Source organism: Staurois parvus, unplaced genomic scaffold (genome assembly GCF_062004578.1).
Source record: "Staurois parvus isolate SC_StPar_1 unplaced genomic scaffold, SC_StPar_1.0 ptg003007l, whole genome shotgun sequence".
In the NCBI taxonomy this organism is placed as follows: domain Eukaryota; kingdom Metazoa; phylum Chordata; class Amphibia; order Anura; family Ranidae; genus Staurois; species Staurois parvus.
The window spans coordinates 42,383-66,408 of NW_028320803.1; the positions used below are offsets into that span (position 1 = coordinate 42,383).

The 24,026-nt window shown below is 48.0% G+C and overlaps 2 protein-coding genes across 3 annotated transcripts in view; one reads left to right on the forward strand and one right to left on the reverse strand.

The window, feature by feature from the left end:
• LOC149428718 (protein brambleberry-like) overlaps positions 1 to 5,980 on the reverse strand; it is a 33,208-nt gene extending 27,228 nt beyond the window's left edge. For both annotated transcript variants that reach the window (XM_089667077.1, XM_089667076.1), the window contains exons 1-3: positions 5,856 to 5,980; positions 5,341 to 5,591; positions 262 to 390 (exon numbers count right to left, since the gene is read on the reverse strand). In XM_089667077.1, the coding sequence (XP_089523203.1) occupies positions 262 to 390; positions 5,341 to 5,583 (372 nt within the window). In that variant the 5' untranslated portion in view covers positions 5,584 to 5,591; positions 5,856 to 5,980. The remainder of the gene's footprint in view (positions 1 to 261; positions 391 to 5,340; positions 5,592 to 5,855) is intronic.
• Positions 5,981 to 10,606: 4,626 nt separating this feature from the next.
• PYCR3 (pyrroline-5-carboxylate reductase 3) overlaps positions 10,607 to 24,026 on the forward strand; it is a 34,647-nt gene continuing 21,227 nt past the window's right edge. The window contains exons 1-3 of the mRNA XM_089667079.1: positions 10,607 to 10,753; positions 21,149 to 21,213; positions 22,571 to 22,750. Coding sequence (XP_089523205.1) covers positions 10,669 to 10,753; positions 21,149 to 21,213; positions 22,571 to 22,750 — 330 coding nt within the window. The 5' untranslated portion in view covers positions 10,607 to 10,668. The remainder of the gene's footprint in view (positions 10,754 to 21,148; positions 21,214 to 22,570; positions 22,751 to 24,026) is intronic.

The window sequence follows — 24,026 nt, forward strand, 5'->3', positions numbered from 1 at the left end:
TGCTCCCTTGCCACCTTTGCCCTGAAGGTTCAACACTTTCTGAAACTCTATAGAACCACCTCGCTTCTCCCAATCAACTTCCCTGCCAACTGCACCAGTCAGGCTGGGGTTATTCTAGTGGTGCATTTTCCATGGATCATTTAGGAGAGATGGACTGGGGTACCCACAAGTGGCCTTGTTACCTGAAATGTTTTTTTTATTTTACATGCCTAAGATACATACAACCTGAACCCTACACCCCCGGAGGGCAGTAACACTCACCATGTCCTCAGTACAGGGGTAAGTCTTGCGGCCTTCTACCTCCGCCTGACAGTTGAAGAGCGCCACACCGAGTTTTGCAATCTCTTCCTCCGACATCTCTGTACAGGAAGCTCTCAGCTGACTGACAACCTGTCAATTCACATCTTATTAATACATTTTCTGCAACATCTCCCGCCACCAGCTCTGTACACACGTTTGACTTGACCATTTAGCACATGAATTGCCCTGTGAGCAGGGAAAGGCATGTGTGAGTGTTGATCAATGGTCCAGTACACGCCATCATCTTGAGCAGGAGTTGGTAACTTCTGGATGATCCGAGGGGTAAAGGTGCAGGAACTGGGGTGACCCGAGGGGTAAAGGTGCAGGAACTGGGGTGACCCGAGGGGTAAAGGTGCAGGAACTGGGGTGACCCGAGGGGTAAAGGTGCAGGAACTGGGGTGACCCGAGGGGTAAAGGTGCAGGAACTGGGGCAATACGAGGGGTAAAGGAATTTGGGTGAATGTAGAGGTGAAGGTGCAGGAATCGGGGTGATCCAAGGGGTAAAGGTGCAGGAATCGGGGTGATCCAAGGGGTAAAGGTGCAATGATCGGGGTGATCCAAGGGCTAAAGGTGCAATGATCGGGGTGATCCAAGGGGTAAAGGTGCAATGATCGGGGTGTTACAAGGTGTGAAAGTGCAAGGGCTAGCGCGGGGGCAGTTGGTGATGGAATATTCACGGAGTCGCTTCTCGACACTGTAAAGGGGCACTGATATAAAGGGGACTGCATAGTGCCTCTTTGCATTACTCCTAGAGATCTAATCACAGTGCCCCCTATATATGCAAAGAGACATCCCCATCCACAAAGACAGGGAGGTCTCTTTGCTGGACAGGGAGGTCTCTTTGCTGGACAGGGAGGTCTCTTTGCTGGACAGGGAGGTCTCTTTGCTGGACAGGGAGGTCTCTTTGCTGGACAGGGAGGTCTCTTTGCTGGACAGGGAGGTCTCTTTGCTGGACAGGGAGGTCTCTTTGCTGGACAGGGAGGTCTCTTTGCTGGACCCAACTGAGCAAAGAGGCGGCCCAGTCCAGCAAAGAGGCGGCCCAGTCCAGCAAAGAGGCGGCCCAGTCCAGCAAAGAGGCGGCCCAGTCCAGCAAAGAGGCGGCCCAGTCCAGCAAAGAGGCGGCCCAGTCCAGCAAAGAGGCGGCCCAGTCCAGCAAAGAGGCGGCCCAGTCCAGCAAAGAGGCGGCCCAGTCCAGCAAAGAGGCGGCCCAGTCCAGCAAAGAGGCGGCCCAGTCCAGCAAAGAGGCGGCCCAGTCCAGCAAAGAGGCGGCCCAGTCCAGCAAAGAGGCGGCCCAGTCCAGCAAAGAGGCGGCCCAGTCCAGCAAAGAGGCGGCCCAGTCCAGCAAAGAGGCGGCCCAGTCCAGCAAAGAGGCGGCCCAGTCCAGCAAAGAGGCGGCCCAGTCCAGCAAAGAGGCGGCCCAGTCCAGCAAAGAGGCGGCCCAGTCCAGCAAAGAGGCGGCCCAGTCCAGCAAAGAGGCGGCATGTCCCATTGCTGGATAGGGATGTCCCTATGCTGGGCCCAGTCAAGCAAAGAGACAGGATGTCCCTTTGCTGGGCCCAGTCAAGCAAAGAAACGGCCCAGTCCTGCTGTCCAGACCACGGTCGCCACTTACCTCCCGCTGTGCGGCCCGTTCATCCACAGGCCGCTCCTCCTAGGACCCGAAGCCTGGCCCACTGAGCAAATGCCCGGTGTGCCCTATGGCCAGTCTGGCCTGAACACAATACAATACATGAAGGGAAGTTGTATTCTGTCTTACAAGACTTTTTGGTAACCTTCATTTTCAATATGAGACTAGCAGGCAAAAAACAAACAAAAACGGATGATCAATCGTCCAACATTCTCATTGTGTGTACTAGACATTAGACTTGCCAGCATTGGAACCATTATGGGGACTCAAAACTGATTGTTCCTTCAATTTCAGTCTTTGGTGACAACGGTCACAGACTGCAATAGCAATAAACCGACAGAGGTTCTAGCTAGGGATGCACTGATAGATCGGCGGCCAAAATGCAATCAGGCGAAAATCGTGTTATCAGCATTTTGCCGGTAGGGAAAAAATATAAAAAGGTACCGACAATAGCTGACAAAAGCGTGCCATTTTACCCATGATTTTACCATGTTTAGGGTGAGTTTTTTCATAGGTCACGTGACTTTGAAAATGTATCAAAAAAGCAACACGTGTGCGTTTGTTAATGCTTTTTTTGCTCAGTTTTCAGTACGTTTGAGGACTGCTTCACACCAACGCAGTTTTTTTTTTTTTGCCAACTTATTGCTGGGCTGAGTAAAGACGCAAAATGCATCAAAAATACAACAACCGCCTCAAAAACGCACTACATGCGTTTTCTGTAGTCTCCCCATTGAAGTCTATTGAACCAAAAACGTAATGTTTTGCATTTAAAAAAAAGTCCCTGACCCAGGGTTCCACAAATCCCAGGCGCCAGATCACAATGGCGACTAGAAATTGCATATTGGTGCCAGGGCTCGCCCTCGGAAAGTCGCCCGCCACACAGGCGCCCACGGGAAGTGGCCGCCCCCACAGGCGCCCACGGGAAGTGGCCGCCCCCACAGGCGCCCACGGGAAGTCGCCGCCCCCACAGGCGCCCACGGGAAGTCGCCGCCCCCACAGGCGCCCACGGGAAGTCGCCGCCCCCACAGGTGCCCACGGGAAGTCGCCGCCCCCACAGGTGCCCACGGGAAGTCGCCGCCCCCACAGGAAGTCGCCCACGGGAAGTCGCCGCCCCCACAGGAAGTCGCCCACGGGAAGTCGCCGCCCCCACAGGAAGTCGCCCACGGGAAGTCGCCGCCCCCACAGGAAGTCGCCCACGGGAAGTAGCCGCCCCCACAGGAAGTCGCCCACCCCACAGGCGCCCACGGGAAAAACTCCTGTCAAAAGCAATCCTACGTGAACACATCTCTCCATGCCACTAGCACTTGCGAGTCTGGAACGCACAGCCAAAAACTCGAACAGGACTCTTTTCATAATGGCACTCAAAACAATGCGTCTCTGTGAACTACCTCAATAGGAACACAAAATATCTAGCCTGTCATGCGAATCTGAGTTTCTAAACGAATCCAGAATCGCATGTGTGAGAACCAGGAAGGTTCCCCTCACACCTGGGTGGCAAAATTGCTGTGATCACAAAACACAGGTTCAGGTGCCAATATTTTCATTGGTGCCTAAAACGTGGTGCGGTTTTGCCGTGTGGCTATCACACTTTGAATGACAATTGTGCGGTCATGCAACACTGTACCCATATGAATTTTTTAGCTTTTTTTGAGACAGATAAAGCTTTATTTTGGTGGTATTTATTCACCAGTGGGATTTTTATTTTTTTTGCTATAAAAATGAAAAACTCCAAAAATGTTGAAAAAAAAATTCTTATAAAATTTTGCAAATAAATGATCTGTCATCATAAATCTTGGCCAAAATGTATTCCGTTATCTTTTTAGTAAAAAAAAGAAAAAAAAAAACCCAAATTAGTTTATAACCAAAAATTATAATTTCAAATTTTTTTACATATACATATATATATATTTTTTTTTTTTTACATACCGTGACCCCAGCAGTACAGTGTCACAATAGTAACACTGTACTTGTGGGGGGTGATGAAGGTTTATTTATTTATTTTTTTTTTTACACTGATTGCCCAAGGCTGTAAAAGCAATCATTTCTCCTTCTCTAAATTGCATTCTTGCAGCCATTGAGAAATACTGTGTGAGCTGTGATTGGCCACAGCTTGTCACATGGTACAAGGCTGTTAATGGCCCTGTACCATGTGACCTCGGTGATCGTTCACAGATTTCACACGTAGTAAGCAATGGTGTCAGAAGTGACATCTTGCTTATTACTCTCCATGTGATCACTGCTTGGCCGTTTATTGACAACAAAAGTCCATTTCCATTTTCTGCCAAATGCATCCTGAATTTTCAGTTTCGGGTCCAAGAATTTTCATCTCGGTAGTTCCAGCCCCTAACCAGTCTATCAACAAATAATCGTTTTGGACACACTTTAAATTAGAAGCATTTTAGTCAACCAATGGTCATCGCTGGTAAGAGCCAACTACCTCTCAAAACGTATGGAAAGCATTTTCCCTCCAACCCTCAAGTCACCTAATGAAGTGAAGAAAACCCCACTTTGGAATTTTAAGTTGGATTTACTGGAGATTTTTCTTCACTTCCTGTCCTGGAGATCAAACATGATGTGATCTGACATCTCTACAAAAAAGGTTGGGCTGTTCCCTCTTAGTTGTCACCCGAATATCTGAACATGCTCCACTCACCTCCAGTTCTGGTGGCAACTTCAAACTGTCCACCAGGACAGAGAATGAATCTCCCCAGCGGTGGCAAAAGACACCAATAAAAGCTGATAGAGCTTCCAACATTTCCACACCCCATCCGAAACTAAAAACCGTGAGCTTTGGGTACTTTATTGAAGGACCAGGGAAGGAGGAACGATCTCCAAATGTTTGATTGACCAGTCTATAGGTCAGGGGTCTTAAAACAAAAAGGGCCAGGATATTATCCTTCAGACTTTAAAGGGGCCAGACTGTGGCTAGTAGGAGTAGAAAATGTTCTGGCATCAGCAACACGGCCCCGTCAATGGCGCCAGTGGCAGGAACACCGCCCTCCGTCAATGGCGCCAGTGGCAGGAACACCGCCCTCCGTCAATGGCGCCAGTGGCAGGAACACCGCCCTCCGTCAATGGCGCCAGTGGCAGGAACACCGCCCTCCGTCAATGGCGCCAGTGGCAGGAACACCGCCCTCCGTCAATGGCGCCAGTGGCAGGAACACCGCCCTCCGTCAATGGCGCCAGTGGCAGGAACACCGCCCTCCGTCAATGGCGCCAGTGGCAGGAACACCGCCCTCCGTCAATGGCGCCAGTGGCAGTTACACCGCCCCCGGCCCCAGTGGCAGGAACAGTGCCTCAAGGACCAGATAAAGGCAAGCAAAGGGCCACATGTGGCCCGTAGGCCGCAGTTTGGAGGCCACTGCTATATGCCATCTGGCAGCCAGTATCGGTGGCTTGGTGTCATGGTTCACCTTGTAGTGACAGCTGTCCAATGGGGACATCTCCAGCTGCTTTGCTTCGGCCAGAAACCTTTCGTCGGTGGTGATCATCTCGAACGGAGCATTGGGCAGGCTCTGAGGATCTGGAGCCGGTTCCTTCTGCGCACCGGAGGATTGGCCGGATGTCTTGCGGGTAAACCAGCCGAAAAACGCCCCGGCGTGTTCAGGAAGGGTGAGGAGGCCGAGAAGGAGCAGGAGGTGACCAGGGGGAAGCATGGTTAGACCTGCAGAAAGGAGCAGAGGAAGTCCGATCAGTCCATGTTCATAATGTGATAATACAAATCAGAGGCGGACTGACAACTCATGGGGCCCCCGGGCAATAGGGGATCATGGGGCCCCTGTGTCCTTGCCCAAAGTAAAAAAAGCCTATGAAAAAGGTACCAGGGGCATCTCATGGGGCCCCCTACTGACCCCGGGCCCTTGTGCAGTGCCCGAGTTTCCAAATGGTCAGTCCGCCCCTGCTAGAAATGATGATCACACAAGCTCACCGTTCCCTACACCATGTTACCAAACCAGAACCGTCCTTCCGGGTCCAAATATCAGGAGAGCCCGGAGTTCCGCTTTAACCCTTTCACTGCCTGGGCTGTTTTTGCACACAAAAAAAAAACAAAAAAAAAACCATTTTACGCCTGAAGACTAGTTAAACCCCCAAAACATGACATTTTCTGAAAGCAGAAATCGGGGGTCTCAAAACTTTCTAAACATAGGGCCAGTTTACTGTCCATCAGACTTTCGGGGGGCCGGACTGTAGCCATTGGGAGTAGAAATTGTCCCGGCATCAGTGGGAGTAAATAACCCATCTTTGGTATTAGGGGGAGGAACAGCGCCCGCCCCCGTCGTCCGTGTCCGCGGGAGGAACAGCGCCCGCCCCCGTCGTCCGTGTCACGCGGGAGGAACAGCGCCCGCCCCCGTCGTCCGTGTCACGCGGGAGGAACAGCGCCCGCCCCCGTCGTCCGTGTCACGCGGGAGGAACAGCGCCCCCCCCCCCCGTGTCGGCGGGAGGAACAGCGCCCGCCCCCGTCGTCCGTGTCGGTGGGAGGAACAGCGCCCCCCCCCCCCCCCCCGTCGTCCGTGTCGGCGGGAGGAACAGCGCCCCCCCCCCCGTCGTCCGTGTCGGCGGGAGGAACAGCTTCAAGCCTGGGTTCGCACTACTGAGGTGCGTTTCCTGAACTGCATTGCAATCGCATGGCTGTCATGTGATGTGGTGCAGTGTGAACGTTATTGACACCCTGAAACAGAAAACGCAATGCGATTGCCAGGAATCGCATTGCATGGGTGAGTCAAGTGCGGGTAGAAAAAAAAAAAAAAAAAAAAAAGGTTCCTGTACCTTTTTAGTACAGATACGATGGTTCAACTCACCACACAGACGTTGCATGCGATTTCTGGGCGATTTATATACGGCGTCCCGCACATTGGCATAAACCCGACTCCGGTCATACTGCCACAATTTGCGAATTGAAATCGCATCTGATGAATGTGACTCTCAGCGTCTTATTGTGCGCAATTTCTAAAATAGTTCTTGCGTAACTTTCTGCAGTTTTGTTGCGATTTCACATCCATAGAATAGAACGGAAATTGCACCGCAAATGGCAAGAAATCGTTGAAAATCTTCACAGGTATCGATAAACTCTTTAGAAATCGCAAAAAATTGCAGCAGTGTGACTTAATGTGAGTTCTTTTTTTTTTAAATCGCACCCAATGTGACCGGAGGGTGGGGGGGCTTAGTGCCCGGTCATACTGGTGCGATTTCAGGTGGGATTTGCAAATTGAAATCGCATCGAATGAATGTCAGCGTCTTTATCAGGCGCAATTTGCTGCGGCACGATTTCTACAGTAGTTCTTGCGAGACTTTCTGCCGTTTTGTTGCAATTTCACCTACATATAATGGAAATCGCACTGCAAATCGCAAACAATCGTTGAAATTCTTCACAAGTCGCAATAAAATCTTCACAAATCGCACCTGAAATCGCATCTAATGAATGTCGGTGTCTTTAACACGTGCGATTTGCTGCGACGTGATTTCTAAAGTAGTTCTTGCGTGACTTTCTGCAGTTTTGTTGCAATTTCACATTCATAGAATACAATGGAAATCGCACCGCAAATGGCGAGAAATCTTCACAAGTCACGATAAAGTCTTCAGAAATCGCACCTCAAATTGCACTGAAATTGCAACAGATATCGCAGCGATGTGACTGGCGATTTACACCCGGGTCTCTTACGAAGTCGCATGATTTCAAAGTCGGATGACAAGCCGATTTCAGGTGCGATTTGCAAGACAGCTGATACAGAGGTCTATGCAAATCGCACCAAAAGCAGCGCAGGTACTACTTTAGAAAGTGGTGCGGTTCTGATCAAGTCGGAACTGACCGCTCTAGTTACGGATGCTAGGGTGCGACTTTGCATGCGATTTGCAAGTCGCAGGGCATGTAAATCACATGCCAATTCGCATTTAGTGTGACCGGGGACTAACACCCCGGTCACATCGGTGCGACTTGGCATTGCGACTTGAAAATCGCACACCAAGTCACACCCTATTGTCTGCAATTGGAGCTGTTCTATCGGTGCGATTCTGACTTGGTCGGAGTCGCACCGATTTCAAAAGTAGTACCTGCGCTGCTTTTGGTGCGATTCGCACAGACATCTGTATTAGAGGTCTTGCAAATCGCACCTGAAATCGGCGAGTCCCCCGACTTTGAAATCGTGCGACTTTGCTGTAAGTCGCAGGATTTCAAAGTCGGGCTTTGATGCGAACGGATGCTTAGCCCTGGCTCACACCGCCGCGATTTCAGTTGCGACTTAGAAATTGAAATCTTGCCTGAAATCGCATCTGATGAATGTCAGCGGCTTAACACATGCGATTTACTGCAATGCGATTTCTAAAGTAGTTCCCGCATGACTTTCTGCAGTTTTGTTGCAATTTTCACCTACTTAGAATAGAATGGAAATCGCACCGCAAATCGCAAGAAATAGTTAAAAATCTTCACAAGTCGCATCTCAAATTGCGCTGAATTTGCAACAGATATCACAGCGGTGTGACTGGCCATTTACCTTCCGGTCACACCAAACCTGACTTTGAAATCCTGCGACTTACAGCGAAGTCGCACGATTTTAAAGTCGGGGGGAGATGCCGATTTCAAGACCTCTAATACAGATGTCTGTGCAAATCGCACCAAAAGCAGCGTAGGTACTACTTTAGAAAGCGGTGCGGCTCCGACCGAGTCAGACCCGACCGCTCTAGTTACGGACAATAGGGTGCGACTTGGCATGCGATTTGCAAGTCGCAGGGCATGCAAATCACATGCCAATTCACATCAAGTGTGACCGGAGACTAACACTCCAGTCACATCAGTGCACTCTGCATGTGATTCGCATCCCATGCGATTTGCAAATCGCATGCCAAGTCGCACCCTATTGTCTGTAACTAGAGCGGTCGGTTCTGACTTGGTTGGAGTCGCACCAATCTCAAAAGTAGTCCCTGCACTGCTTTTGGTGCGATTTGCACAGACATTATTAGAGGTCTTGCAAATCGCACCTAAAATCGGCGAGTCCCCAAACTATGAAATTGTGCGACTTCGCTGTAAGTTGCAGGATTTCAAAGTCGGGCTGGATGCGAATGGATGCTTAGCCCTGGCTCACAGCGCCGCGATTTCAGCTGCGATTTGGGAATTGAAAACACGTGCGATTTGCTGCGGTGCGATTTCTAAAGCAGTTCTTGCGTGACTTTTTTTGCAGTTTTGTTGCGATTTTCACCTACATAGCATAGAATGGAAATCGTATTGCAAATCGCAAGAAACAGTTAAAAATCTTCTCAAGTCGCAATAAAGTTTTCAGAAATCGCACCTCAAATTGCGCTGAATTTGCAACCGATATCACAGCAGTGTAACTGACTATTTATCCCTGGGTCACACCAAACCGGACTTTGAAATCCTGCGACTTACAGTGAAGTCGCACGATTTCAAAGTTGGGTTGAGATGCTGATTTCAGGTGCGAGTTACAAGACCTCTAATACAGACGTCTGTGCAAATCGCACCAAAAGCAGCGCAGGTACTACTTTTGAGATCAATGCGGCTCCCACCAAGTCAGACCCGACCGCTCTAGTTACGGACAATAGGGTGCGACTTGGCATGCGATTTGCAAGTCGCAGGGCATCGCAGTGCGACTCTCCGTGTGATTTGCATGCCCTGCGACTTACAGATCACATGCCAAGTCACACCCTATTGTCCTCAATTGGAGCGGTCCTATCGGCGCGGTTCTGACTTGGTCGGAGTCGCACCGATCTCTGAAGTAGTACCTGCGCTGCTTTTGGTGCGATTCGCACAGACATCTGTATTAGAGGTCTTGCAAATCTCACATGAAATCGGCGAGTCCCCCGACTTCACTGTAAGTCGCAGGATTTCAAAGTCGAACTGGATGTGAATGGATGCTTAACTCTGGTTCACAGCGCTGCGATTTGGGAATTGAAATCGCATCTGATGAATGTCAGCGACTTTTCACGTGCGATTTGCTGCGATGCGATTCCTAAAGTAGTTTTTGTGTTACTTTTTCTGCAGTTTGTTGCGATTTCACATATAGACTACAATAGAAAACACTCAAAATCGTTAGGAAATCTTCAGAAAACGCGGTGAAATCGCAAAAAAGGCGCAATTTTAAATCACTTCCAGTGTAAACCAAGCCTTAGTCACCGGTCACGCAGCTGAAACGTAAAAATCGCACAAATTGCATGCGATTGCGGTATGATTTGTGAAGACTTTATGGCGACTTTTGAAGATTTTCAACATTTTCTTGCGATTTCCATTCCATTCTGTGAAATCGCAATAAAAATCGCAGAAAACTTCTTGCAATAATTACCGTAGAAATCGCACGTTAAGACGCCGACATTCATTGGATGCGATTTTAGGTGCGATTTTATTCCCATCTCCAGGTGGGACCCTCCAGATTTCAGCAGCCCATCCCCCCTTCCCCCCTTCCCCATCCCCCCTTCCCCTGCAGGAGTCTCGCTCCTCCTGCTGCACCATCCATTGTAGACCTCTCCGCTTCTCCCCACCACCCAGCTCACCTGCTGTCCCGCCTCCTTTCTCGCACTCCCCGCCCACTCCTCTACTATATAAGGTCGTACGAGTGACGTCACCGCATCCCTGTCAGTGAGACTTCTTTACTACACGTGCGCCTAGCCCCGCCCCCGGGGCGGCTTTTCTATAACGTGCTTCTCTAGCCCCGCCCCTAAGCCGGTCTTCTGCACGTGGTTCCGGCCCCGCCCTCGTTCCGCTTCCCCTGTGCACGTGACCCCAGGACCCGGTGGAGATGGCAGAGGCGGAGGAGATCACGGTGGGCTGTATCGGGGCCGGGAAGATGGCGCGGGGGGTGCTGGGAGGACTACTCATCACCGGTACTAGACGTCACACTGGCTGTCAGAATGCACTACCCGGGCTGTACGCTGGGTGGGGCTGGTGGGCGGAGCTTCACATCATCGCGCACAGCAGTCCATGTAACATGATTCCCTATGGGACACGTTCACATCTCCGCGTTCCCCCTCCCTTCCGCTGCGTTTTTTTTAAAGGGTCGTGGACTTTTTTTTTTTTTACACAAAAAGATGTGTTTTTGGTTCCGTAAACTTCAATGGAAAAGCTGTAGGAAAGCATGGAGTGCGTTTTTGATGCATTTTGCATTTTATTCTGCCCAGCAGCAAGTTAAAAAAAAGGAAAAAAAAGCAAATTGGATCCAAAACGCACAGCAAAAAGCACTGCAGAAACGGATCAACTACAAACTGCATAAGTGCGAACCGAGCCGTTTCCGTGTTTTTGATGCATTTTGCATTTCATTCTGCCCAGCAGCAAGTTAAAGAAAAAAAAGCAAAACGCGTCAAAAAACGCACTGCAGAAACGGATCAAGCACAAACTGCGTAAGTGCGAACCGAGCCGTTTCTGCGGTGTGTTTTGTGTTTTTGATGCGTTTTGCGGTTTTAAATTTTAACTTTAGAAGAATAAAATGCAAAACGCATCCGAAAACGCACTACTTGCATTCTGCCGTGTCTCCATTGAAGTCTATAGAACCAAAAAAACGCAACGTTTTGCGTTTATAAAAAAAGTCCCCGACCCTTTCCAAAAACCGCAGCGGGTGAAAACGCGGAGATGTGAACATGTCCCATAGGAAATCATGTTACATGGACTGCTGTGCGTTTCTGTAAAACGCAACGGAAATCGCATAGGTTTGAGCTTAGACTTATGCCGGCCATAGACTGGTCGATAATCGGCTGATTTTCGCACCATTAGAGGGTTAATTGGTCCGCCATTTTTTGGGGTTTTGGCGCATTGTTTTTATTGGTAAAGTTGGAGAATTTGCGGATGATTTTGACGAACGGCTGATTTTCCCGGCAATGATGGGCAAACCTGCCGATCGTTTTACTGATAAAAAAATCTGCAAATGAGCCGTGACCTGCAAGGAGGAGGAGGAGGAGAGGGAGGAGAGGGAGGAGGAGGAGAAGAGGAAAGAGAAGGAGGAGGAGAAGGAGGAGGAGAAAAGGGAGGAGGAGGAGGAGAAGAAGAAAGAGAAGGAGAAGGAGGAGGAGAAAAGGGAGGAGGAGGAGAAGAAGAAAGAGAAGGAGGAGGAGAAAAGGGAGAAGGAGGAGGAGAAAAGGGAGAAGGAGGAGGAGAAAAGGGAGGAGGAGGAGGAGAAAAGGGAGGAGAGGGAGGAGGAGGAGAAGAGGGAGAAGAAGGAGGAGGAGGAGAAGAGGGAGGAGGAGGAGGAGAAGAAGAAGGAGGAGGAGAGGGGGGAGGAGGAGGAGAAGAAAGAGAAGGAGGAGGAGAAAAGGGAGAAGGAGGAGGAGAAAAGGGAGGAGGAGAGGGAGGAGGAGGAGAAGGAGGAGGAGAAGGAGGAGGAGAAAAGGGAGAAGGAGGAGAAGAAGGAGGAGGAGGAGAAGAGGGAGGAGGAGGAGGAGAAGAAGGAGGAGGAAAAGGAGGAGAAGAGGGAGGAGGAGGAGGAGAAGAAGAAAGAGAAGGAGGAGGAGAAGGAGGAGGAGAAAAGGGAGAAGGAGGAGGAGAAAAGGGAGGAGGAGAAGGAGGAGGAGGAGAAGAAGAGGGAGGAGGAGGAGAAGAAGGAGGAGAAGGAGGAGGAGAATAAGGAGGAGGAGGAGAAGAAGGAGGAGAAGAAGAGAAGGAGGAGGAGAAGAAGAAGGAGGAGAAGAAGAAGAAGGAGGAGGAGAAGAGGGATGAGGAGAAGAGGGAGGAGGAGAAGAGGGAGGAGGAGAAGAGGGAGGAGGAGGAGGAGAAGAGGGGGAAGAAGGAGGAGGAGAAGAGGGGGAAGAAGGAGGAGGAGAAGCAGGAGGAGAAGAGGGGGACGAAGGAGGAGGAGAAGAAAAGAAGAAATAGAAGAAGAATTCCAGTCCGCTATTATATTTGACATGAAAAAGTCTTGCGGTTGCAGCAATGTATCTATTTGTATCAGAATAAAAACGTCTGTATCCGAAATGGATACATTGTTGCAACTGCAAGACTTTCATGTAAAATATAATAGCGGAGCTCTCTGCAGGGACAGAAGTAAACATGCTGGCCGTAGACGGCTGATTTTTTACTGTTGGTGGTAACGTCGGCCGATTGAACAACCGATTTTTAGTTTTTTTTAATTAAAAAATGTCCGTTTTTTGACCCGTCTATGGCCTGCATAACCCTCCAATATACCCCCCTCCCCCCAGGGTCACATCAGGCCCGACTTTGAAATCGTGCGACTTGCAGTGAAGTCGCTCAACTTCGAAGTCGGGGGACCCACCGATTTAAGGTGCGATTTGCAAGACCGGCTCCGACCAAGTCAGAACCGCACTGATAGGACCGCTGTAATTGTGGACAATAGGTTGCAACTTGGCATACGATATGCAAATCGCATGCCAAGTCGCACCTGATGTGACCGGGGTATAAGGCTAGGTTCACACCTATGCAGTTTGCTCCGTTTCTGCAGTGCGTTTTGCATTTTTGCACATGTTTTTGATGCATTTTGCACTTGTTTGTTTTTTCCAACTTGTTGCTGGGCAGATTAAAATGCACTACATGTTTTTCTGCAGCATTTCCTTTGAAGTCTGTAGAACCAAAAACGCAATGTTTTGCCTTTAACCATTAGCCGCCCGGCCAATGGCCGTTTGGCGGCTTCAAATATGTCTCTTCACTCCAGGTGCACGCCATTTGGCATCCTCCCGCACATGCGCAGTTTGCGCTAATGCAGAGCGGCGCAGCAGTGCGATCTGTCACCGCCCGTGCACCTCGGACACGGCCGATGACAGATCCGAGTACCGGCTCCCGTTGCTGGTACCATGTGACCTGCTGTGACCAATCACAGCAGGTCACATGACAGTTGTATACAATGGATGGCTTCATTCATGATGCCATCCATTGTATACTAGTGCCTAGCTGTGAATGGTCACAGCGATCACATGCACATGTCATGTGATTAGCTGTGACCAAATCACAGCTAAGCACAAAAAAAACCAAAAAAAACAAAAACTGAATGAATCGATTTCATTCAGGTAAATGCTTGCTTATAGCAAAGTAATTCTTTGCTATAAGCAAATTGTGTAAAAAAAAAAAAAAAAAAAAAATACTGATCACTTCCCCAAAGTAGTACAATGTTACTATGGTAACATTGTACTACTTTGGTCATAGTAAAATATGAAAAAAAAATCTTAAAAAAAATAAAAAAAAAATGTAATAAAAAATTAAATATAATAAAAAAAATTAAAAAAAATATATACAGTTGCAAGAAAAAGTATGTGAACCCCTTGGGATTACGTGGAGTTTTGCATGAATTGGGCATAAAATGTGCTCTGAACGTCATCTAAGTCACAACAATAGAAGAACATAGTCTGCTGAACATAATACTACACAAACATTAGATGTTGCCATGGTTTAATTGCACATAACATGTAAACATTCACAGTGCAGGGAGGAAAAAGTATGTGAACCTTTGGACTTAATAACTGGTTGACCCTCCTTTGGCAGCAATAACCTCAACCAAACGTTTCCTGTAGTTGCAGATCAGACCTGCACAACGATCTGGAGTCATTTTGGACCACTCCTCTTCACAAAACTGTTTCAGTGTAGCAATATTCTTGGGATGTCTGGTGTGAATCGCTCTCTTAAGGTCATGCCACAGCATTTCAATCGGGTTGAGGTCAGGACTCTGACTGGGCCACTCCAGAAGGCGTATTCTGTGCTGCTGCAGCCATTGTTTTGTTGAATGACTTGTATGCTTTGGGTCATTGTCCTGTTGCATCACCCATCCTCTGCAGAGCTTCAGTTGGCGGACAGATGGTCGTACGTTTTCCTGCAAAATGTCTTGATAAACTCTGGAATTCATTTTCCCATCAATGACAACAATCCATCCAGGCCCTGAGGCAGCAAAGCAGCCCCAAACCATGATGCTCCCTCTGCCATGTTTCACAGTGGGGATGAGGTTTTGATGTTGGTGTGCTGTGCCTTTTTTTCTCCACACATAGTGTTGTGTGTTCTTCCCAAACAACTCAATCTTGGTTTCATCTGTCCACAGTATATTTTGCCAGTAGTGCTGTGGAACATCCAGGTGCTCTTTTGCATACTTCAAACATACTGCAATATTCTTTTTGGACAGCAATGGCTTCCTCCGTGGTGTCCTCCCATGTACTCCATTCTTGTTTAATGTTTTCCTTATTATAGATGTGTCAACAAAAATGTTAGCATGTGCCAGAGATTTCTGTAGGTCTTTAGCTGACACTCTGGGATTCTTCTTTACCTCATGCAGCATTCTGCGCTGTGCTCTTGCAGTCTATTTTACAGGACGACCACGCCTAGGGAGAGTAGCAACAGTGCTAAACTTTCTCCATTTGTAGACAGTCTGTCTTACCGTGGACACATGAACATCAAGGCTTTTGGAGATACTTTTGTAACCCTTTCCAGCTTCATGCAAGTCAACAATTCTTGATCGTAGGTCTTCTGATAGCTCTTTTCTGCGAGGCATGGTTCACATCAGACAGTGCTTCTTGAAACCAGTAAACCCAAAACAGGTGTGTGTTTTTTAAGGGCAGGACAGCTGTCAGCAACACATCCAATATCATCACACTGATTGGAGTCAAAGTTGGCTCACTCCTGGCTCCAATTATCTCTGGGAGAAGTCATTAAGCTAGGGCTTCACATACTTTTTCCTCCCTGCACTGTGAATGTTTACATGTTATGTGCAATTAAACCATGGCAACATCTAATATTTGTGTAGTATTATGTTCAGCAGACTGTGTTCTTCTATTGTTGTGACTTAGATGCCGTTCAGAGCACATTTTATGCCCAATTCATGCAAAACTCCACGTAATCCCAAGGGGTTCACATACTTTTTCTTGCAACTGTATATATATTTTTTTTTCATACTGTCACCAGTCAGTGTCCCTGATCACCGCCATGCCAGTTATATGATGATGCTGTACTGCACTGGTGACAGTATGTAAGAAAAAAAATAGTGAAAATAATTTTTTCATGTTCCGAAAAATTATGACAAAAAAATACAACTTCAAAAAACTCGCCATGCCTCTTATGAAGTACGTCGGACTGTCTACTCTGCAAAAAGGGGTCATTTGGGGGATATCTGTACTATTCTGACATTTGGGGGATATCTGTACTATTCTGACATTTGGGGGATATCTGTACTATTCTGACATTTGGGGGATATCTGTACTATTCTGACATTTGGGGGATATCTGTACCGTTCTGACATTTGGGGGATATCTGTACTGTTCTGACATTTGGGGGATATCTGTACTATTCTGACATTTGGGGGATATCTGTACCGTTCTGACATTTGGGGGATATCTGTACTGTCCTGACATTTGGGGGATATCTGTACTGTCCTGACATTTGGGGGATATCTGTACTGTCCTGACATTTGGGGGGATATCTGTACTGTCCTGACATTTGGGGGATATCTGTACTGTCCTGACATTTGGGGGATATCTGTACTGTCCTGACATTTGGGGGGATATCTGTACTGTCCTGACATTTGGGGGGATATCTGTACTGTCCTGACATTTGGGGGATATCTGTACTGTCCTGACATTTGGGGGATATCTGTACTGTTCTGACATTTGGGGGATATCTGTACTGTCCTGACATTTGGGGGGATATCTGTACTGTCCTGACATTTGGGGGATATCTGTACTGTCCTGACATTTGGGGGATATCTGTACCGTCCTGACATTTGGGGGATATCTGTACCATCCTGACATTTGGGGGATATCTGTACTGTCCTGACATTTGGGGGATATCTGTACCATTCTGACATTTGGGGGATATCTGTACCATTCTGACATTTGGGGGATATCTGTACTGTCCTGACATTTGGGGGATATCTGTACTGTCCTGACATTTGGGGGATATATGTACTGTTCTGACATTCTTGGACCTCAAGAAATTAGATTGGCTGTCAGTACTTCAGGATTGATCAATACTCAGATCTATCCCATAGTTTGTGAACTCTATAACTTTCCTACAAACTAAATAATACATCCTAATTTGGGTTATTTTCACCAAAGACATGTAGCAGAATACATCTCGGCCTAAATTTATGAAGAACAATTATTTATTTGTAAACCTTTATAACAGAAACAAAGAAAAATGTGGTTTTTTTTCAAAATTTTTGGTCTTTTTTTTTAAATTTAGCAAAAAATAAAAACCCCAGCGGTGATTAAATACCACCAAAAGAAAGCTCTAGTTGTGTGGAGAAAATGATAAAATTTTAGTTTGGGTACAATGTTGTATGACCGCGCAATTGTCATTCAAAGTGTGAGAGTGCTGAAACCTGAAAAATGGCCTGGGCAGGAAGGTGTAAAATTGCCCGGTATTGAAACGGTTAAAAAAAGGTCCCTGGCCCTTTCCAAAAAACACAGCGGGTGAAAAGACGTGAACATGTCCCGTAGGAAATCATTTTAAATGGACTGCTGTGCGTTTCTGCAAAAAGCAATGGAAAACGCATATGTGTGAACCTAGATGAACATGATGGGACACATTTACATTTGTGCTTTTTTTTTTTTTTACCGGAAAGGGTCAGGGACTTTTTTTAAAAACGCAAAAAAGCAGCGTTTTTGCTGCGGCAGCATTCAACGAAGGAGAAGCTGCTGAACCGCATGTAGTGCATATTTGCAGCGTTTTGCTTCTTTCTGCCTAGCAAAAAAAGTTTAAAAAAAAAAAACGCGGTTTGCTTTTTTTTCTGCCCAACTCTCCCCCCAAAAAAGCGGCAGAAACGCAGTCCAGATGCATTCTGGATGCGTTTCTACATGCGCGTTTTTGACACGTTCCAGTTAATTTTTTCCCTCCTCTTCAGTTTAAATAGGGACATTAAATATTGCATTTTTGGTGCGTTTGACTCTCATGCTGGGTCTGATGGATAGGAGCCCTCAGGATGACCCTCATGCTGGGGTCTGGTAGATAGGAGCCATTAGGACTCCCCTTACACTTGGTCTGATGGGGAGGAGTCTTCAGGATGACCCTCATGCTGGGGTCTGGTAGATAGGAGCCATTAGGACTCCCCTTACACTTGGTCTGATGGGGAGGAGTCTTCAGGAGGACCCTCATGCTGGGTCTGGTAGATAGGAACCATCAGGACATCGCTTACGCTGCTTCTGGTGGGGAGGATTGTTCAGAATGACCCTTGCGCTGGTTCTGATAAGCAGGAACCATCAGGACAATTCTAATGCTAGGTCTGGTGGGGAGGAGTCTTCATGACAACTCTTATGCTAGTTCCTTTGGGGAGAAGCCTTCAGAATCACTCTCATGGTGGGTCTGATGGGAAGGAGCCCTCAGGATGACCCTCATGCTGGGGTCTGGTAGATATAGGTCATTAGGACACCCTTTACACTGGGTCTGGTGGGGAGGAGTCTTCAGAATGACCCTTACACAAGGTCTGGTGCTGAGGAGTTTTCAGGATGACCCTCACGCTGCTTCTGGTGGGGAGGAGTCTTAAGGACAACCCTTATGCTGGGTCTGGTGGGGAGGAACCCTCAGGATGACCCTCATGCTGGGAACTGGTGGAAAGGAGCCCTAGGGATGACCCTCACCCTGGGATCTGGTAGGTAGGAGTCGTTAGGACACCCCTTACGCTGGGTCTGGTGGGATGGAGTCTGCAGGACGGCCATCACGCTGGGGTCTGTTAGGAACCATTAGGATGCCCTTTATGCTGGTTCTGGTGGGGAGGAGCCCTCAGGAGAACCCTCATGCTGGACCTGCTGGGCAGGAACCCTCGGGTGACCCTTACAATGGAAACAAGTCCTCGAAAAGACCCTCACTTTGGGTTTGGTGGGGAAGATCCCCTTGTGACTACCCTCACACTGAGGATGACCCTCATGCTGGTGAGGAGGCATCATGATGACCCTTATGCTGGGTCTGTTTGGGAGAAGCCCTGAGGACAACCCTCATGCTGGTCCTGGTGGGAACAAGCCCTCAGAATGACCTTCATGCTAGGTCTGGTGGGGAGGAGCGCTCAAGATGACCCACTAGCTCAGGGGTGGGCAACTGTGGCCCTCCAGCTGTTGCATAGCTACAAGTCCCATGAGGCATTGCAAAACTGACAGTTACAAGCATGACTCCCAAAGGCAGAGGCATGATGGGACTTGTAGTTCACCAACAGCTGGAGGGCCACAGTTGCCCACCCCTGCTCTAGCTGGATCTGTTGGAAAGAACCCCTCATGATGACCCTTATGTTTGATCTGGTTTGGAGGATCCATTGGACTGACTCTTACACTGGGTCTGTTCAGAAGGAGCTTTTGGGACGATCCTCACGCTGGAACTGGTGGGGAGGAGTCTTCAGGAAAACCCTCATGCTGGATCTGGTGGGGAGGAGCCTTGAGGAAAACCCTCACGCTATATCTGGTGGGGAGGAACCCTCAGAGAGACTCAATGGGAAGGAGTCCCCGGGAAGACCCTCACGCGGAGTCTGATGGAAAGGATCCTCTCATGATTACCTTCGTGTTGGGAAGAAGCTCTTGGTCTGGTGGGGAGGAATGTCCAGGTTGACCTTGTGCTAGGTCTGGTGGGGAGAAGTCTTCAGGTTGATCCTTATGCTAGGTCTGGTGGGGAGGAGCCCTCAGGATGACCTCCAAGCTTGATCTGGTTAGAAGGAGCCCTCAGAACGACCCTTGCACTAGGTCTAAAGAAGAGGAGACTTCAGGATGGCACTTGTTTGGTGGGGAGGAGTCTTTGGGCTACCCTCAGGCTGGGTCTAATGGGCAGGTGTGCTCAGTATGACTCTCACACTGGGTCTGACCAGGAGGAGCCCTCAATATAACCCTCATGTTGGAACTCGTAGGGAGGAGTCATAAGGTCGACCCTCACATTATGTCTGTTGGCGAGAGATTCTTCATACGACCTTTACCTTGGGTCTTGTGGAAAGAAATAGTGAGAACAATCCTCATGCTGGTGGGTAGAAGCCCTCAGGACGACCCTCACTTTGGGTGGCTGGAGCTACCTTGTCACCAGAACAGGAAGTCATGAAGAAGTTCCCTGATAGGGACACCAGTATGGGTAACAGCTATCAATGTAGGAATCTTCCTCACTTGGAGAATTTGTATATTTCCAGGAAACAAAGTAAAGGGAAATCTTCCTAAAAGCCTGTCAAAGTTTCTAACATTTTTTTTCCTTCTGAGACTAGAGAAAATATTTTGGTTGGAATTCCAGGCTAAAGGATAACGGAACTTTTAGAACAGTGACCTCCACCCAATCCAAGTCTTATGCTCACCTGTCCAAGATGCAGCCAGATCCACATTGGAATGGGATATGCAGAAATCTGAGGACAATTTCACTTGAAGTACTTTAACGTTTTGACTTAAAGTAATTGCCTGCAACAAGGGCTTTGTTCCTGGCTGGTAGGACTCAAGTGAGGTGCTCCTCATAGCTGCACACCAATGTGCAACAGGCTCACACTGAATGTACCTGTACTGCAGGAATTATGTCCTATCCAAGTCTGGGGGCTGTTGGGGCACAGATGCAGACAGCCCTACACCAGGATATAGACAACCTGGGGGAACGATGATGGGGGGGGGTTATAAAATTACTGAACTTGCCCTTAAAATTTTACATCTCACTTTTGGTTGGTCTGACTTTTAAACTGCCTGAGCATGCCTGACAACCCACATGGAAGAAAAATATATTTGAAATACTACAATTTTGGCCATATTTCAATATATTGTAATATATACATAAATATACATACACACATATATATTAAATATATGTATGTATGTGTGTGTGTGTGTATATATATATATATATACACACACACACATACTGCATGTTGAAATGCATTTTTATTATAAAATATATGAAAAATATTTTTAAAAATACATTTCAAATATACTGTATGTCTTTAAAAATACATTTAATCTACATTTTTGGAATGCATTTACAAATATATGTAAAAATATATGTTAAAATGACTTTTTTATATGTTAAAAAAAATCTGAAGAATGTATTTAAAAAAAAATATTTTTTTTTAAAATATATATTTTTAAAAAATATATACGGTATATTTTTTAAAATATATTCTTCGGATTTTTTTAAACATATAAAAAAGTCATTTTTACATATATTTGTAAATGCATTCCAAAAATGTAGATTTGTATTTTTAAAGACATGCGGTATATTTGAAATGTATTTTTAAAAATGGGAGGGTATGCTGTGACTTGTAGCCCCACAACAGCTGGAATCAATCAAGATGGACAGTCTACCCCCCCGCTGACACCCATTGTCCCCTTTCCTGCCATCATTTACCCACGTTGCTTCTTTTCTAGGTAAGGTGCCGGCAAAGAATATCACAGTGAGCGCTCCGACTGACACCAACTTGCAGTATTTCCGGGTGAGTTGGAACACATTAAGTGGCCTAAAGTATATTCTGGGTGGGAAACTTTTCTCCGGTGGGCTTTTGTCCTCCCTAGTGTACAGTGCACAGAGTTTTCCTGCAGGTCAATCACAGCTCATCGCAAATAAGGAAATGACGGTTATCAGCATTTCCCTCCTCACGAGCCGTCACGCTGACAGAGGAGAAGAGAGCCGGTAATCGTCATTTCTGTCCTCACGAGCCGTCACGCTGACAGAGGAGAGGAGAGCCGGTAATCGTCATTTCCCTCCTCACGAGCCGTCACGCTGACAGAGGAGAAGAGAGCCGGTAATCGTCATTTCTGTCCTCACGAGCCGTCACGCTGACAGAGGAGAGGAGAGCCGGTAATCGTCATTTCTGTCCTCACGAGCCGTCACGCTGACAGAGGAGAAGAGAGCCGGTAATCGTCATTTCTGTCCTCACGAGCCGTCACGCTGACAGAGGAGAGGAGAGCCGGTAATCGTCATTTCCCTCCTCACGAGCCGTCACGCTGACAGAGGAGAAGAGAGCCGGTAATCGTCATTTCTGTCCTCACGAGCCGTCACGCTGACAGAGGAGAGGAGAGCCGGTAATCGTCATTTCTGTCCTCACGAGCTGTCATGCTGACAGAGGAGGGGAGAGGACAGCTGGTAATCATCATTCCTCAGAGGGGACATCTACACTGATCATCAGGGCACTGATTATCAGTGTAGCCTCATCAGTGCCACCTGTCAGTGCCCATCAATGCCACTTATCAGTGCCCATCTGAGCTGCCTTTCAGTGCCAACTATCATTGCCAGTCAGTGCTGCCAGTGCCACCTATCAGTGCTGCCTAACAGTGCCAGTCAGTGCCGTCTATCAGTGATGCCTGTCAATGCCTATCAGTGCCCATCATTGCAGTCTCAGCGCACATCAGTGGAGAAAAATCATTTATTTACAAAATTTTATAACAGAAACTAAGGAAAAACCTTTTCTTTCAAAATTTTCAGTGGTTTTTGGTTTAACAAAAAATAAATAACCCCGAGGTGATTAAATACCACCAAAATAAAGCTCTATCTGTCTCAAAAAAATGATAAAAATTTCATATGGGTACAATGTTGCATGACCGCGCAATTGTCATTCAAAGTGCGACAGTGCTGAAAGCTGTCCTGGGCAGGAAGGGGGTTTAAGTGCCCGGTAGGCGAGGGGTTAAAGAAATAAAAAGCATGCGGGGGGGGGAGGGGGGTACGGTGTTGTGCAGCTGCGTTGCGTGCATGGTGTCTGCGCACACGGCGGGGTGTATGTGCTGTACGGGTCCAGTCCTTGTGGGTGGAAAGCCTGACATTGGCCTCTATTGATCTGCTTCTCTCATTCTCAGGATCGTGGCTGCACCACCACCCATTCCAACTCTGCTGTGGTGTCCAAGTGTCATGTGATCTTCCTGGCCACCAAGCCGCACATTATTCCCACCGTCCTGCAGGAGGTCTCGTCTGTCTTGACACTAAACCATGTGATAATTTCCATGGCCGCCGGGGTGTCACTGCAGACCCTGGAGAAGGTGAGATGTTTAATGGTGTTAAAGCAGTGGTCTCCAAAATGTAGCCCAGGGGGCCGGATGTGGCCCTTTGCTTGTTTTTGTTCGGCCCTTGGGGCATAATTCCTGCCACTGAAACCAACAATGGGGCACTATCCCTCCCACTGACACCAATGATGGGGCACTATTCCTCCCACTGACACCAATGATGGGGCACTATTCCTCCTACTGACACCAATGATGGGGTACTATTCCTCCCACTGACACCAACGATCGGGCACTATTCCTCCCACTGACACCAATGATGGGGCACTATTCCTCCTACTGACACCAATGATGGGGCACTATTCCTCCCACTGACACCAATGATCGGGCACTATTCCTCCCACTGACACCAATGATGGGGCACTATTCCTCCCATTGACACCAATGATGGGGCACTATTCCTCCCATTGACACCAATGATGGGACACTATTCCTCCCATTGACACCAATGATGGGGCACTATTCCTCCCACTGACACCAATGATGGGACACTATTCCTCCCACTGATACCAATGATGGGGCACTATTCCTCCCACTGATACCAATGATAGGACACTATTCCTCCCACTGACGCCAATGATGGGGCACTATTCCTCCCACTGACACCAATGATGGAGCACTATTCCTCCCACTGACACCAATGATGGGACACTATTCCTCCCACTGACACCAATGATGGGACACTATTCCTCCCACTGATACAAATGATGGGACACTATTCCTCCCACTGATACCAATGATGGGGCACTATTCCTCCCACTGACACCAATGATGGGGCACTATTCCTCCCACTGACACCAATGATGGGGCACTATTCCTCCCACTGACACCAATGATGGGACACTATTCCTCCCACTGACACCAATGATGGGACACTATTCCTCCCACTGACACCAATGATGGGACACTATTCCTCCCACTGACACCAATGATGGGACACTATTCCTCCCACTGACACCAATGATGGGGTACTATTCCACCCACTGACACCAATGATGGGGCACTATTCCTCCCACTGACACCAATGACGGGGCGCTATTCCTCCCACTGATACCAATGATGGGGCGCTATTCCTCCCACTGACACCAATGATGGGGCGCTATTCCTCCCACTGACACCAATGATGAGACACTATTCCTCCCACTGACACCAATGATGAGACACTATTCCTCCCACTGACACCAATGATGGGGTACTATTCCTCCCACTGACACCAACGATCGGGCACTATTCCTCCCACTGACACCAATGATGG